Genomic DNA, 16795 nt, shown 5'->3' with positions numbered 1-16795 from the left:
TAAGTGTAGAGGGAGATCTATGGATCCTTTCAATGTCTATATTGCCCTCTTGTTGTAGAACTTCAGGGCAATTTTTCTGAATAATTTCCTTTAGTATGGAATCCAAATTTCTATTAAATTCTGGTTTTCCAGGAATTCAAATGATTCTCAGATTATCTCTTCTAGACCTGTTTTCTTGATCTGTCAATTTCTCAGTGAGATATTTCATGTTTCCTTCTATTTTATCAGTCTTTTGACTTTGCTTTATTTGTTCTTGTTGTCTTGAGAGATCATTGGCTTCTACTTGCCCAATTCTTGTCTTTAGAGACTGGTTTTCTGCTGTATTCTTTTGATTTTCCTTTTTGATTTGGTCTATCCTGTTTTCCAGCTGTTTGATTTTGGTCTCCAGTTTGCTTATTAATTCTTTTGATTTTGGGGCATCTTTTTCTAATTGCCCAATTCTAGCCTTTAGAGACTGGTTTTTGGCTATAATCTTTTGGTTTTCCTTTTGAATCTGGTCTGTTTGGTTCTTCAAGGCTTCTAGCTGGTCATTTCTGGTCTTATTCATTTGATTTCTGAGCCTCACTTTCTAATTGCAAAATTCTGCCTTTTAAACTGTTATTTTCTTGCTAGTTCTCTACCATCTTTCTCATGATCTCAGATTTGAACTCTTCAATAGCTTGTGAACAGTTTTCATTTTTGGGGGAAGGTTTGGATATGATTACTTGTTTGTTCTCCTCTGCTGTTTGCTCTATTGTATGGATTTTTTCTGTGTAAAAGTTGTCAAGTGTTAAGGATTTCTTCTTGATCTTTCTCTTCTGTGGTTCTTGTCTCTGGCTTGCCATTGTTAGCCCAGCCCCTTCTCCACTTTATCCTCATGCCCAGGGTCTGTCTGCACTCTTTAGGCTCCTGAGGTCTCAGGTCTAGTTGTTCTCAGGGTAAAGCCTCCTGGTGGTCTCCTTGCTTGTTCCTCTGCCCGAAGCTCCTTTAACAGTCTCAGGGCACTGCTTCCACAGTTGTGCACCCCTCTGCCCTGGGTCCCCACTCAAGGTCCACGCCTGTGCTCGGGATCCGCATCTGCAGCTGCGACCGGGCCTGAGCTCAGGGTCTGTGTTGAAATTCCTCGCGTTCTTTAGCCTCTTAGGGACTTAAGTCTTGCTGCTCTCAGGAGCAGGGCCTAATGACCCCAGGTAGCTGCCAGTGACTTAATGGGTGCCCCAAACTGGCTCTAAGTCTTTTGCGCTGGCTTTGGCATTGTAGATGGTGTGTGTAGGGGGGATTGCTCAGCTCGTGTTTTAGTGAGAGCTGTTTCACCCCTTTATGGCATGGAAATGCCTCGATTCCACATACCTTCATTGCTGCTCCCTGTTGTGGAGTCCCTTCGTTCATCTGGATTTGTTTTTATATCTTCTTGAGGAGTCCTGTATGTGTGGGTTAGGAGAGTTTAGGCAAGCTGCTTCTACTCTGCCACCATCTTAACCCAGAAGTCAATATTCTCATTTTGAGATGGCTGAGTATGAGGGGATGATGAGACACCTTAGTGAAGAGAGGTAAGAACAAGTGAAAATTCAAACCTGAGGATATAGAACTGGGAATCATCAACAGTGAAGTTATAATTGAAGTGATTAAAAGGAAATACATTTTCTAATTGGAATAAGAGCACTTAGGACTTATCCTTGGCAGACATGTAAAGATGTGAAGGAGGAGAAAGCAACTTACCTTGCTTGAAAATTGTACTGCTAGTTTACTCCCCTGGGCAATCTGCCCTAAATATAACAGACTTGGGGATGAGGAGATGCTTTGTAACTTAAAGTCATAATGAATGCAGATTTATAGCATTTGTTGTTATTCAGTCGTGTCCAATTTTTTCTTTTACCAGTGCCATTTTCCTTTTCCAGTGGATTAAGGCAGAGGTAAAGTGATTTGCTCAGAGTCACATAGCTAGTAAGTGTCAGACTAGATTTGAACTCTGGTCTTTCTGACTCCTCAACCAGCATTCTATTCACTGAGCCACTTAGCTGCCTTTTATTATTACTGTTAATAAATGGCTACAATTATGTGTGGCAGTAATAGCTATGGTAAATATAAGTTCTGGTCAGAGGACTGCTGGCTGCCTAATCTCAGTCTTCTCTAAAAATGAGGAGTTAGATCCTATGCTGAGATAAAAGGGCATCATGAATTGAAGCAGTAAGGAGGGAGAACGTCTGCGGGGACATGTCTGATGATGCTCCTGGAATCAGATGAGGGCAAATGAAAGGGCTGCTTTGGGAGAACAAGTGACAAACAGATTGAACAGGGGTTTGTAAGGAACCTAGATTTGTGATTTTGTTTCCTAGTGTGAGGGGGAGAACGAGTTAGGTAGGAGAAAGGATGGATGAGAGAAAGGAGAGAGGAAGGTAGAGGAAGGGAAAGGAAGGTAGTGATCCCTGGCAGGGAGAAATTGACCAGATCCCTTCAGGGCTCCAATAAAAGATCAGAGAGCAACTTAGGGCTTTAAATAGCTAGGTTTTATTTAAATTAGAAAAGGGAAGGCCTAGGGAAAACTAGGAGGTAGATAGAAGGGAAAAAAAAGGCTCTGCTGTAGGGTCCAGGGTAAAGAGAGTCAAAAGGCACCAAAACCTTTTCTCTGACAGGGAAGTTTCAGCAGGGACATCTCCCAGGGCTTAGAGTAATTTTAAATGACACATTCCCCCTGTGATCCTTTGGGAATCCAGTCTCCCCAATAATCATAACAAATATAAATAAATTTACAATTACAATAAAATAAAGGGTATATACACCAATACAAGGGGAGAATGGTAACAATTTTTCCAATATAAGGAAATCAAATACTTGGTGCTTCTTTTACAAAAAAAATTCAGGGCGAAGACCCCTTTTTCCACAACAAAATATATAGATACATAAAACAAATGCATTTAAACAAGCAGAAGAATTTAACCAAAAAAATGAATTTCAGCAAGACAAATGAATTTTAAACCAGAAAAATGAATTAAAAACCCCCCAAAGTTCAAAAGTTTGCACATCTGGTTGCTGTCTTAGGCTACTGGATCAGCATGCATTCTCCATGTGGTCTCCATGTACATCTCCATTTGGATTTCAGGAGGGTAGTAAATCTCTTTCCCTAAAATAACTTAAACTCTTCATATGAAATAAAAACACATTCCCCCCTGAGGAGGATAGAAAGAAACATTGAAATCATAGAGGGATATATGGCTGAGGCAGGAGGCATATGAATCAACACCAATCAAATTCATCAGGGAAATTAGCACAAAAAGCCAAATAACTATTGGATGAAAATTCTAAACATCCAATTCTAAATTTTATATGAAAAAAGTTCTAAAAAAAAATCACACCAGATCTTTGAATAATTCCCAATTAAAGTAATCCATGTCTGATATCATGCATGTACCCACTTAGCAGCTAGGACCACAACCTTAGTAAGAAATTTAGAAAAAGGACTAGATTTTGATTTATTGGTCTGATATTTCATCGTTTCTTCTCAGGGATAGAATATGGAGCGAGAACAGCCAATTATTAGGTATTTGATATAAATTTTCACAAGGAGTGTGGTTCAAGGAATCCTACGTTTTAACAGATGTTAAGCGTCGCAACCTCGATTCTCACACTAGGTTCAAGACCTCTTTATTGGCATAGAACTCTCAGCAATTCTCAGCAAGATTAGTTTCTCTATTTGACCTGTGTGCTCATTTGGCTTTATGCAGGTTAAGCATGTGCTGCTTTGGCACTTTGTAGGTATCTGTGCTTCTTTGGTACTGAATAGATGAAATCTGTGTTCCTTTGTTGATCCTATTTCTTCGAATCAGACATATGTGCAAAGTCCCATATTAGTTAAATACCAATGGCAATTTCAGTAGTCTAAGGCTTTTGGATAGGCAGTTACATTTAGAACAAATGGATATACTAAACCTACACTTATCCAGTAATCAAAAACTTTTTCAATTTAGATAGATGACATGTGTTTCAAATGCAAAAATTGCACATGCAATTTAAAAAAAAATGTGCTAAAATTTCAAATATAGATCTCCTATAATCAGTGACAATGGGGAAAAAAGTGTATATATGTGTTGCGATTCATGTCACTTAAGGAGGGGTAGAATATAAAAGTTCTTACCCAAGAATTTAGATGCATTTCCTCTTAGTGTGGCCATGATCCACAGTGTGAGTGCAAATGAGGTAAAACAATGGAGTTATAAAAGCAATGATACATTTAAGAAAATACAAAAATTTTGCAAAAAGCACAAAATGCATATCAAATCAATTCAATACAGGTTTCCTAATATAAGTAATATATGTTTAAATCTTCCAAATACACAAAATACAAGTTTTCCACATTATCAATACAAAGGCACATGTCAAATACCGGATGGCACAAATAAAGGTAAGCGGGTAGACAAGCACTGTATTGTAAAATTGCACTGATGCTTCTTTTCTATTTTTAAAGGGAGACAAAACTGAAAAGGGTTAGTAGCAACAAAAGCAATAGAGTTTTAAGGGGCTCCTTCTGCCCCATGTGGAGGGGCAGTAGTGTGTGAACGAGCTCCACTTTGAATATATTGCTGTGGGGTCATTTGTTGTGAATTATGTGCCTGATTATCAGTCCTGAAATTGTGATTCCTATAGTTATTGTTCCTGAAATTAGTATTGTTTCTAAAATTGTTGTAGTTGTTATTATACCTAATTGTCTGTAACAGTTTCCTGCAATGCATCATTAAATGGCCCTTCCTGTTACAGAAGTGGCAGGTCAAAGATTGATAATTAGACTCTGAGAGGGGCAAGTGGTATTGGTGTAGTATCATGCCAACTTTCCTGCTTTTCTATTTTATTTTGTAATGATTTCAGTTCTTTTTATCCAATAGATCATTAGTTTGTACCTTTGTCTCTTCATGTCCTTTAGTGACATCCACAGCTATTCTCTTTAATTTGTCCAGATCCATTTCTGGCCTTTTGGGACAATGTATCTTAAAGTAATCCTGGACCACTCTGCCTTATTTGTCTTATGCCTTGCTCTGTCAATAAATCTAAGTCCAAATATCGAGCTCCCACTTCATTAAACCTGGCCATAAACTAAGAGTGAGTTTTGTCATCATTTTACGTTAGGCGATCAAATTTGGTCCAGTTGTCTGAACGTTCTGCACATTCTTTCATTGCTTTTAATATTGTAGCCCTAGCATTATTTAACTGCAAATGTTCCTCAGGATCATTATAATTCCAGTGAGGATCTTCACATGGCTAGTGTACTGCATTTCATCCTTGGGCTTTATTTACATGAGAGATAATTTTGTTTCTTTCTCTCTCTGTCAGGAAGATCTGGAGTGATTTTTCCACATTCTTATAGGAAGGATTACATTGGAAAAATATGTCTTTCATCCTTTTTGTTACAGCTATGGGTTCGTCATTGTAATTTGTAACATCTTTTTAAAATTCTTTGATATCTTGAGAAGTGAATGGAGTATGGTGTGTTAAATTCATCACATCCCCAGATCTGTCTAATGTAGGCACTTCTCTTAAGGGGAAAAAGCCATCACAGGAATCAGAATCATATGAATCAGAATCATAGTGTGGTTTTGGTTTCTTTTTAGTCATTTTGGTGCTTACCGTGGCAGAACACGTCTTTTGAGGTGTTTGCGTGCTTACTGTGGCATAGATAGGAACTGGTACAGTCTCAATTGGTGTTGGTTGTGGGTTGGGAGAAGGGACAGGAGAGGACAGGGTGTCAGGAGAAGGAGGAAGGGAGGGAAGGTTGGCCAGGAGATGCACAAGATGCACAAGACGAGAGAGGAGTTTCATTACATCTGTCTCTTATTTCAGGGGAAAATAAGAGAAATAGGACTTTCCTCTCTGAGTATTTCAGGAACAGCCTTGCAAAATTTCGAATCAGATTTTTGAATTGTATCCTCCCAAAATTTTGAATCAGATATTTAAATTGTGTCCTCCTTTTCTACTGCATTGTGCATAATGTATTTGAAATTGTCCAATTGGGTTTTTACTGCTGCTTGGATGTTGGCTTGCATTTTGTGATTTGCAGCCTTCTGCATCTTCATATTGAAGATTAGAAAAACAAGATTTCCCAGCAGCATCAGAAACAGGAGGCATTTGGAAACTGTAAAGGTTCCCAATTTGACAAAAGCCAAAAGGCACTGCTATATAGAAGCAAACATGTTGGGAGGCTTCTATTTGCTTATTTACTTAGCTAGCCTTTATTTATTCAGTTTGCTTTAATTCTAATTTTTTAATTTAACTGTTTGCTCTTATTTGTGTATTTATTTGTCTTTATTTACTTATTTGTTTTTGTGTTTTTTTATTGACTTAGTTTCAGCTGGAAAAAATTTATTATTACTTTTTAAATTAAATTAATTTTTTAATGTATTATTATTGGTTCTGGGGAGCTGGCCAAGGTACCACTGCGGGAGGGAAGGGGGAACACACTGAGTTAGGGGTGGAGTTAGGGTGGGACCATGGGTGGTGGGGGTTGGAGTTAAAGCAAGGATAGAGAAGAGGGGTGGACTGGAAGACCTCAAGTCTGAATGGAGGAAGGGGCTATATGGAAGCCCTGAAGTCCAAATGGAGAAAGGGGTTCTGGGAAACAAAATGGAGGGAAGAGGTGGAACCAGAAGCAGTTTGGGGCTCTCCTCCTCAAAGTCGGTCCCTACTTTCATTGCTTTCTTTTTTCTTTTTCTTTTTTTATTCGGAATAGGTAGGTTAGCAGTAGGCAAGGACCACAGGTTTTTTCTTTTTTCTAGGGGCCCCACGAGCAGACCCCTGCTAGGTTCCCGAGGGGGCAGGTCTTGCTTTCCTACCCCTGGCAAGACCCCCTGCTGGGTCTTTTGCCACTGGCTGTTTTTTTTTTCTAGTGGACCAGAGTTTCTGTGGGCTGGCTAGGTTCCTAGGTTGGGCAAGGGATTTGGAACCCCTGCTGAGGCAGAAGCGCTTGGCAGGGGCAGAGTAGGTTGGCAGGGGAAGAGTAGGGCAAGAGACTCCCCCTTGAGGGTTGGGTGGTTGAAGGGGAGAAAGGGACCATGTTTTTTCCAGACCCCTATTGGGTTTTAGCCTGGCAGGGGTAAGGGATTTTAGGGTTAAGGCTCCTAGACTGGGTGAGGGGGATTTAGATCTGGGACCCCTACTGAGGTAGAGGAGCTTGGCAGGGGCTTAGGAGGGGAAGGGACCCCTGCTGGGCTAGGTTTTGGGTGGGAAAAATTTTTTTTACTTATGGGTAGGCAGTAAGGCTGGTTGAAGCAGTCAGGCAGGTAGGTTCAGGTCCCCTGGGTTGCCATTAAATGTGAGTGGGAGAAAGGAAGGTAGATAGGAGGAAGGATGGATGGGAGAAAGGAGAGAGGAAGGGAAAGGAATCCTGGCAGGGGGAAATTGACCAGATCCCTTCGGGGCTCAAATAAAAGATCAGAGAGCAACTTCGGGCTCTAGAAGGTTTTATTTAAATTAGAAAAGGGAAGGCCCAGGGAAAATTAGGAGGCAGATAAAAGGGAAAAAAGGCTCTGCAGGGTCCAAGGTAAAGAGAGTCAAAAGGCGCCAAAACACTCTCTCTTTTATACTTTCTCTGACACCTCCCACAAAGGAAGTGGGAGGTGTCGGGGGAAGTTTCAGCAGGGACATCTCCCAGGGCTTAGAGTAATTTTAAATGACACACTAGCCTGGGAGCAGCAGCAGAAAAAGTCAGTGACAGTTTATTCAGCCTTAGAAATCGGTTCAGCTAAATATGAGGTGTATAGATTTCAATGTGGGGAGGGGTAGCATTGAAATAGTTAAGTAGGAAGGCATCTAGTTGAGTCAAGGGAGATGGCCTGAGTGAAGTGGTATTTGATAAGAGAATGGAGACCTTATGAAGGTTACATTGTGTGGATATTGTAGAAAGAGAGGACACATAGATAAGGTGGCTTCTGGCCAGTGGGAGAAAATGAATTTGTGGTCTTAGCTTTCTACAATGTTTATGAATGATAAATTTTAGGCTGGCATGATTGATAGGGAATGAAAATAACATTTTTCAGAGTGAAGAAAGGTAAAATGTTTTTAGATCTTAGAGGACGAGGCATCACCAACATACAATGTGAATGTTATTCAGGAAGTTGGTGGAGATTAGAATGAAGAAGTAAATGAGTTGAGTGTAGGTCCTTAAAAGTCCTTTTAAAAAAGCCAAAAAGAGATCCCAGATGAGTGACAAGTAGAAATAAAGATACATGGCCTGGGCCTCCAGTGATTGAGCTTTAGTCACATAGATGGCTTTGACAACACAGAAGGATTTCTTCAGCTGCCTTTCACCTCTGTCTCAATGGGAGTGAATGGGCTGAAGTGGGGAGGAATGCCTTGAGAAACATATTAAAATAAAGGGAACTTAGCCTATAGTAAATATATTTATTCCTTTAAAAGTCTTTTGTATAAACATTTTTAAAAAGAGAAAGATTATTTAAATATTGGCATCCAGACTCTTCTTATTCTATAACACACCAGTAGTACAAGGCTGCTTTGTGCTGTTCAAAAAGGCTTTTAAGTGCTAAATGTGCCAGGGATTGTGCTAAGCTGCTGAGGATACAGTCCCCCAAAACCTTAGATTTGACTGAGGAGACAACCTGAGCACATGATGGTGTATACAGCATATGTATGAAATAAATCATGCTTCTTTTGGAAGAAGTTGCACTGGTCTTTGGGAGACAGAGAAAGGGCCTTATGAAGAATGTGTCCCGTTTATATGGATGGAATCTTTTATATGCATGAGGGCCATTCTCTGTGCAAAACAACAGGAAGGCCTTGTCTATATCATGTCTATATCAAAAGGGAGTAATGAGAAAGACTGAAAAGGGAGGCATGAGTCAGGAGGTGAAGAGATTTAAAAGTCTGGGTGGGCAGAGAATCCAGTTAGGAGGCTATATAACAGGAGTCCAGATGAGAGAAAGAACAAGGACCTGAATTAAATGGATGGTTATATGAATGGTGAGGAGGGGACAATTAAAAGAGAAGGTGTGGAGATAGAAAGGGTATTTGGCAATTGATTGAATATATGATGTGAGTGAAAAAGGATTTGAGGTTTCAAATATAGGGCAACTGGAAGGATGATGATTTCCTTGATAATAAAAAGGAAATTTGGAGAGGTATCTTTGGGGGAAAGAGAATGAGTTGTGTGTCCCCCTCTCACACACATTATTTTATTTATTTGTTTTTAGGATATTTTTTCCCATGGTTACATGATTCATGATTTTTCCCTCCCCTCTTCCCGTCCCCCTCCCAGAGCTGACAAGCAGTTTCACTGGTTTATACATATCTTGTTACTCAAAACCCATTTCTATATTATTCATATCTGTGATAGAATAATCTTTTAAAAATCATAACCCCAAATCATATACCCATATAACCAAGTGATAAATCATGTTTTTCTTCTGTGTTTCTACTCCCATAGTTCTTATTCTAGATATGGTTAGCATTCTTTTTTCATAAGTTTCACAGGATTGTTCTTAGTCATTGCATTGCTATTAGTAGCGGAGTCTATTCCATTTGATTGTTCCACAGTGTTTCAGTTTCTGTGTACAATGTTCTGGTTCTGCTTATTTTACTCTCCATCAGTTCATGGAGATCTTTCCAGTTCATATGGAAATCAAGCAGTTCATCATTCCTTAAGGCACAGTAGTATTCCATCACCATCATATACCACAACTTGTTTAGCCATTCCCCAATCAAGGGGCACTCCCTTGTTTTCTAATTTTTTGCCACCACAAAAAGCACAGCTATGAATATTTTTGTACAAACAATTTTTATCTCTTTGTGGTACAAACCCAGTAGTGGTATATCTGGTTCAAAGGGCATGCAATCTTTTAAAGCCCTTTGGACATAATTCCAAATTGTTTTACAGAATGGTTGGATCAGTTCCCAACTCCTCTAACAATGCAGTAGTGTCCCAATTTTGCCACATCTCCAACATTTATTATTTTCCTTTACTGTCATATTGGCTAATCTGCTAGGTTGTGAGGTGGTGTGTTACAGTTGTTCTGATTTGCATTTCAATGAGTTATGTTTTGAATAAATTGGGTTTACTTGAAGTAATTGTGGTAAATCCAGTTCAAGATGATCAGTAGACAATTGGTAATGTGGTCTGCAGCTCAGGAGAAGGACCAGGGCTGGATATTAGATCTGGGAGTCATCTGCATAGACATGAAAAGTTGGCTGATACATGGTCAACAGGAGAGAGAAAAGAGTAGGGATTACAGGACTGTTTGTGGGCATACTTCTAGTTACTAGGCATGAGATAGTTGAAAGGAAACATAGAGGAGAAAATATGCAGAAGGAGGGGTAAGTAGAGTTAGATGTTACAGAAATGCCAAGAAAATGGAAATTAATGGAAAGAGGCCATTAGATTTGGCATTTAGGAGATTCTTGGTTACTTTGGAAAGAACAGTTTTAGTTAAGTGATGAGGTCAGAAGTTAAATTGCAGAGGATTTAGAAGAGAGCCAGCTGCTGTAAATGCAGATGGCTTTTTCAAGGAGTTTAGCCAAGTAGAGAAGGAGAATTGAGCTGATAGTTACAAGGATTGGTAGATTCTACTGAAGTTTTGTTTTTTGTTTATTTTTTTGGAGGGGGCAGGAGTGTTTGTAGACACTGAGAAGGAAGCGGTAAAAAGGAAGAACTTGAAGATGAGAAAGACTGTGAGGAGGAAGGGATACCTAGTAGAAGGCAGTGTGCAGGAGAAAACAAGATGGAATAGGAGCAGGGTTGCCTGTAGAAGGATTGGACTTGGTGGACTCTAGTTAAATGATAGATCTAAAGTATATGCTAAGTTCATAATTGTTTTAGTAAGTTGAAATAATACTGTGAACTTAAATACAAATTTTATTTATTTATAATAAAACCCTTCTTTTCTCTGAAAAGAAAATTTATATATTTCCTCTAATTCCGATAATTTTGTTAATAGGTTGAACTTGGATTAATTTAGGTATTTACAGTCAGGCAAAAAGCAAGTAGGGAAAAATGTATTGTATATAATATTCTTTTTCTTTCCAATTGTATGTAATAATAATTTTAACATTTTATTTTCCAAAATTTTGAATTCCAAATTCTTTCCTTTCCTCCTTTCTCTCTTCCTTAATGTGGTAAGCAATTTGATCTGAGTTATACATGTATAATTATGCAAAACATACTTTTATATTAGTCATTGTCGTGAGAGAATGCTCATATAAAATCAAAACCCCAAAGTGAAAACATAAAGTGAAAAATCATATGATTTGATCTGCATTCTGACTTCTAATTGTTCTTTTTCTGGAGGTGGATAGCATTCTTTGTCATAAGTCCTTCAGAATTGTCCTGGATCATTGTTTTGCTGAGAGAGTAGCTAAGTCTATCTCAATTGATCATTGTACAGTATTGCTGTTACTATGTATAGTGTTCTCCTGGTTCTGTTTAATTTACTCTGCATCAGTTCATGTAAGTCTTTCTAGTTTTTTCATTTACTTATTTTTAAAATTTTGATGAAAGGGTTGTGATGATAGTAATGTTCAGTTGTGTCTTTACTCTTGGTGAACATATTTGGGGTTATCTTGGCAAAGGTACTAGAGAAGTTTTGCCATTTCCTTCTTTAGCTCATTTTATAGATGAGGAAATAGAAGCAGATTTAAGTGACCTGCCCAGGATCACTCAACTGTCTGAGTGACTAGTGTCTGAGGCCAGATTTGAACTCAGAAAGATGAGTCCGAAGCTCTATACATATACCTCCTAGCTGTCCTCTTAGGTTATCTCCAAGGTCAAGTTTGGATATTATAATTACAGAAATCCAGTTTCCAGGTTTTTATTCTTTCCATTGGTTTCTTTGATTCTCTTTCATTCTTCATCATTTCATGTCTCCCTATGTTTCTTTGCATTCTTCATATTTGATACTTCTTACAGCAAAGCAATGTTACAAATATTACATAGTAATATTTATTTAGTCAGGTGCTATAAATTATATGTAATCATAAATATATATACATATATATATATAATTATATGTAATGCTGTAATGACCAGGTCTGAAGTCAGAAAGACTCCTTCTGAAGTCATATCTGACCTCAGACATCCACTGTATGACCCTTGGCAAGCCACCTAACCCTCTTTGCCTCAGTTTTCTCATCTGTAAAGTGAGATGTCTGTCCAGCTTTTTCTGAAATCATTAGCACAGTAGTATTCCATCATAATCCTATGCCACAGTTTATTCAGCCATTTCCCAATTAGCATTTTTTGTCATGTGTTCTTTGGAATCATTTTAGATCATTATATTGCTGAGAATATCTAAGCCATTCATAGTTGATAATTATACAATGTTGTTCTTCTTGTGTACAGTGTTTTTCTAGTTCCGCTCATTTCACATTATATCAGTTCATGTAAGTCTTTCCAGGTTTTTCTGAAAGCATCCTGCTTATCATTTCTTTTTATAAATATTTTATTTGTTTATTTATTTAAAAATATTTTTCTATGTTTACATGATTCATTTCTCCCCCCCCTCCAGAGCCAACACTGCTTATCATTTCTTAAAGTATAATAGTATTCCTTTACAATCATATTCCACAATTTAGTTAGCCATTTCCTAATTGATGGATATCCTCTCGATTTCTAGTTCTTTGCCACTACAAAAAGAGCTGCTATAAATATTTTTGTACAAATAGGTTCTTTCCCCTTCTTTTTGGTCTCTTTGAGATACAGACCTAGTAATAGTATTGTTGCCCTTTGGGCATAGTTCCAAATTGCTTCCCAGAATGATTGCATCAGTTTACAACTTCACCAACAGTTCATTAGGGTCCCAGTTTTCCCATATCCCCTCCAAAATTTATCATTTTTCTCTTTTTAAATTTGCATTTTCCCGATCAGTAATGTTAGGGAGAAATATCTAAAAAGCTAGACTTGAAAGCTAAAATTTACTATGCATCTTGGAAAATATGAATCATTTTATGGGGGAAATACTTTCCTTGTGAAGACTTTAAAATATGTACATTTAAGTGACTAAAATACAGTTTTCTGACTTTTTATTCCAGAGGATAAAAAGGTAGTTAAAAACATTTGCTATAAGATTAGCTGTGTCAGTCTACATTTTTTAGTTTTTCCATTTATATTTTAACACAGTAGCTACATTGAAATTTTTGAAAAGGTAACATTAAGGTAATTAGGTGTATTATGAAAGTATTATGAAAGACTTAGCTACTCTGTTCAAGATAGTGATCTAAGACAACTCTAAAGGATCCATAATGAAAAATGCCTCCAGATAGGGAACTGATGAACTCTGAGTTCAGATTGAAACATACTTTTTTACTTTATTTTTTTTTGTTATGTAGCCAATATGAAAATGGTTTTTATAATTTAATACATATACATATAGTATCTAATTGCATACCTTCTCAAGGATGGGGGGAGGGAAAGTGAGGGGGAGAGACTTTTAGAACTCAAAATTTTAAAAATGAATGTTAGATTTTTTAAAATATGTAATTGGGAAATACTTAACAAAAACAAAAACAAAAATATGTTACAAAAAAGAATTAAGCCATGTGGGACTTTCATCTTAAGTGTCAGTTTGTTTTCCTAACCTGTGTTATTTTGGGGCCAGGTAGACACCAGTTAGACTTAGGGAGAAGTTGCTGAAGAATCACTCCCATACAACCTTCATACTTGAGCTGCCATGAAGAAAAGCAGACACTCCTGCCATGCCATCTTGTGTAGTGCTAGGTGCTTGGGGCATCTTTTTTAATGCATGTCTCCAGAACAGTCTGCCCCACCAAACACACACTTTAGAACCTCAGCCAGTTCTACTCTACTTCCTGTGCTTGTCTTCTCTTTCCTTCTGCATGCACAAATACTTTTCCTCTCTTGCCTTTTTTACTGCTCTGGAACATGGGAAGGGAATTTCTTTTCTTTTTGTAGCCTAGATTTTTATTACTTAGAATTTTTAGTGAACCTAATTTAGGTGTCATCAGTACCATTTGGTCTTTTAATGTCTTAAAACATGTTATCTTCTTCCTTACAATCTCTATACCCCCTTCCCACAAACATGTTCAAGATATGATCTAAGTGGAAGCAGAATCTTCATTCACATAAGCCTTCGATTATTGAGGTTCTCTCTGTTGTATAAAATGTCAAAAGACAACTTGCAGGAAGCCATTATTCTGGGATGTGGGTGATGCTTTGTATTTGTTGAATAGCATTCATCAGATAGCCAGCAAGTCACTCACTGAGTAGTAAACCTGAGATAAACTTACTTTGTATGTTATAAAGGTTTTGGACTTAACGTGTTATTTTAAAATTTGTTATATGACTGTAATTATTTGCTTTAATGAACAATTTGCTGGGGCTTGAGATCATATTCCATATGTATTCATTCCATCCTATTTGATTCTTAATTTTGTTCCTTGACTATTATCTTTGTGACATTATTATGGTGGTTTAAAGGATCATCCTCATATGTTTATATAATATTTGGCATATCCTTTTTCATCATGTAAGAATTAAATAGGTATCCCTATTATATTTAATATATATTTTATGAAAATTTAAAAACATGGAAAATTGTTACAGTGAATATAATTCTTTGTTCTTTATAGAGACTGCTTGGCATTTTGTACAGAGCCAGTATGTGCGAGTTTAGCCAATGTTCTTGGGAACTGGGAAAATCTGCCTTCCACAGTGTCTCCTGATATCAAAGATTATAAACTTTATGATGTAGAAACAAAATATGGGTTGCTTCAGGTATGTTTGTATCTGCTGGATTTTTAAAAGCAAAAAATAACTTTTAAAACAACATTTTCAGCTAGTCTAATTTATGTGTATTTCTCTTAATATTATTTTTTTAAAAACTCATACCTTCCGTCTTAGAATCAATATTGTATATTGGTTTTAAGAGAGAAGAGTGGTAAGGGCTAGGCAGTGGGGATTAAGTGACTTTCCCAGGGTCACACAGTTGGGAAGTGTCTGAGGCCAGATTTGAATCTGGGCCTGGCTCTCAATCCACTGAGTCACCCAGCTGTCCCCAATATATTCTTTATTATAACTCTTATTTTCAAATTTCATCCTTACCTTGGTTAAGCTTTCATGTAATAATACCTTACATTTGTAGGATGCTTCATGCTTCTTATAGATTTTTTTTGTATTCTTCATTAAAGTGATAAAAAATTGCCTAAGTTCTGCAGAAGTAATATGAACAATAGGATCTTCTTTCATATAAGTTTTGCTATTTTTTATGACTCTTAAGAAGTAATCCTTTAGTACTTTGGTAGCATGTTAAATAAGCACATTACCTTAGGTAATACCATCATTTTCCTATTGTCATAGCTTACCTTTGAGCAATAATCTTTATTAAGCAGTATGATCTACACTTTAGTCGCTCCTATATTTTAGTTTAGGAGCTTATGAAAAGTCTTTGAAAATGGTTTTCATGTAATTTGTGTGTCTTGACTAAGAAAAATTAAGCATCATAATCTATCACATGCTATTATAAATGTAATTTTTGTTACTCTTATATTTCCACAATGAAAATAATTAAGTTGAGAAAAGGAGAATTGAGGTAGGAAAAGGAGCTTCTGTTTCATTTTAACATTAGGCAAAATAGACTAACCATTTTTATCAGTTTGTCATAAATTTAATGGTAATCTTGGACAAAAGTATAAAAGGTACTGAATATACTATAGAATTAGGATAAAATTAGTTTTGTGTTATATTGAATGTTTGAAAGGTAAATATGTCCAAGATTGTTAGATTCCACATAGGATGTCATAAAGCTTTTAATCGAATTTAAGTAATGAAACTTTGGAGGAAATTACAAAGTACAGCAGAAAATTTTCTTTCTTCTCTGCTTATAACCATTTGTAGGCAGGAATTTTAAAATACTCACTTTATCCTTTTTGTGCATAAGACTATTTACTCTTGCTTTTTTTTTTTTATAAATGCAACTTGATTGTTTAATCTCAGAAGAGTGACTAATGCAGTTTTTTCTTTTATATATAGGGAGTTAAATAATTGTGAAGTCATATAAAATTTTAATAAAAGTATAGAATTTCACTTTTAAAAAAACCTTATTTTAATTTAAGTATTATTAGCAAGAAATGAGTTTTTCTCCATTTACAGGTTTCTGAAGGATTATCATTTTTACATAGCAGTGTGAAAATGGTTCATGGAAACCTGACTCCAGAAAATATCATATTGAATAAAACAGGAGCCTGGAAAATAATGGGCTTTGATTTTTGTATACCATCAACTAATCCTTCTGAACAAGAGGTAATGATTTTTTTCCTCTGTAAAACACAAAACAATGCTTTAGTTATTACATTTGTAATGGATCATAGAAAATTTCCGTTGGAAACTTTTCAGAGAAATAATATGTATAAGCAGTACTGAAAGTGCTTATGTTGCAGAATCTGTTTTCAGAAAATGGTGACTGACATCCTGTAGTGTTTCAACTGGGCTACTCCCCCCTCCCAGCATAATCTCCTTTTAGCCTCACCACAGCCCTGGGTAGTAGGTTCTCTGGCTCTTACTAGCCCCATTTTACAGATGAGGTTATTGAGGCTAAGGAAGAGTAAATGACTGGCTCTTAGTCATATAGCTGGTATCAAATTAAAATACTTATTCAGCTTCCAGTTTCTAAACCTGTCTACAACACAAAACTATTTTTCATTGTGATGTATAAGTCTGTTACTTATATAGAAAAGTTATACAATTCAGTAGAACTGACTTCTAATGTTAACTTTGGAAAACAAGTTATAAACATTATAAAACTGATGGTTTAGATTACATATTACAATTGTTTTGCTGTGAGTAGATGTTATTAAAATCATAATTTTATTT

The 16795-nt window shown here is 36.7% G+C and overlaps 1 protein-coding gene across 2 annotated transcripts in view; it reads left to right on the top strand.

Annotated features, from left to right (window-relative positions):
* Positions 1–16795, top strand: part of SCYL2 (SCY1 like pseudokinase 2) — a 61082-nt gene that overhangs the window by 21851 nt on the left and 22436 nt on the right. For both annotated transcript variants that reach the window (XM_044677842.1, XM_044677843.1), the window contains exons 3-4: positions 14557–14701; positions 16076–16225. In XM_044677842.1, coding sequence (XP_044533777.1) covers positions 14557–14701; positions 16076–16225 — 295 coding nt within the window. The remainder of the gene's footprint in view (positions 1–14556; positions 14702–16075; positions 16226–16795) is intronic.

This window comes from Gracilinanus agilis, chromosome 5, assembly GCF_016433145.1.
Source record: "Gracilinanus agilis isolate LMUSP501 chromosome 5, AgileGrace, whole genome shotgun sequence".
NCBI classification, from domain to species: Eukaryota; Metazoa; Chordata; class Mammalia; order Didelphimorphia; family Didelphidae; genus Gracilinanus; species Gracilinanus agilis.
Note: the sequence above shows the minus strand (reverse complement) of the source record. Positions and strands in the feature narration are given on the sequence as shown.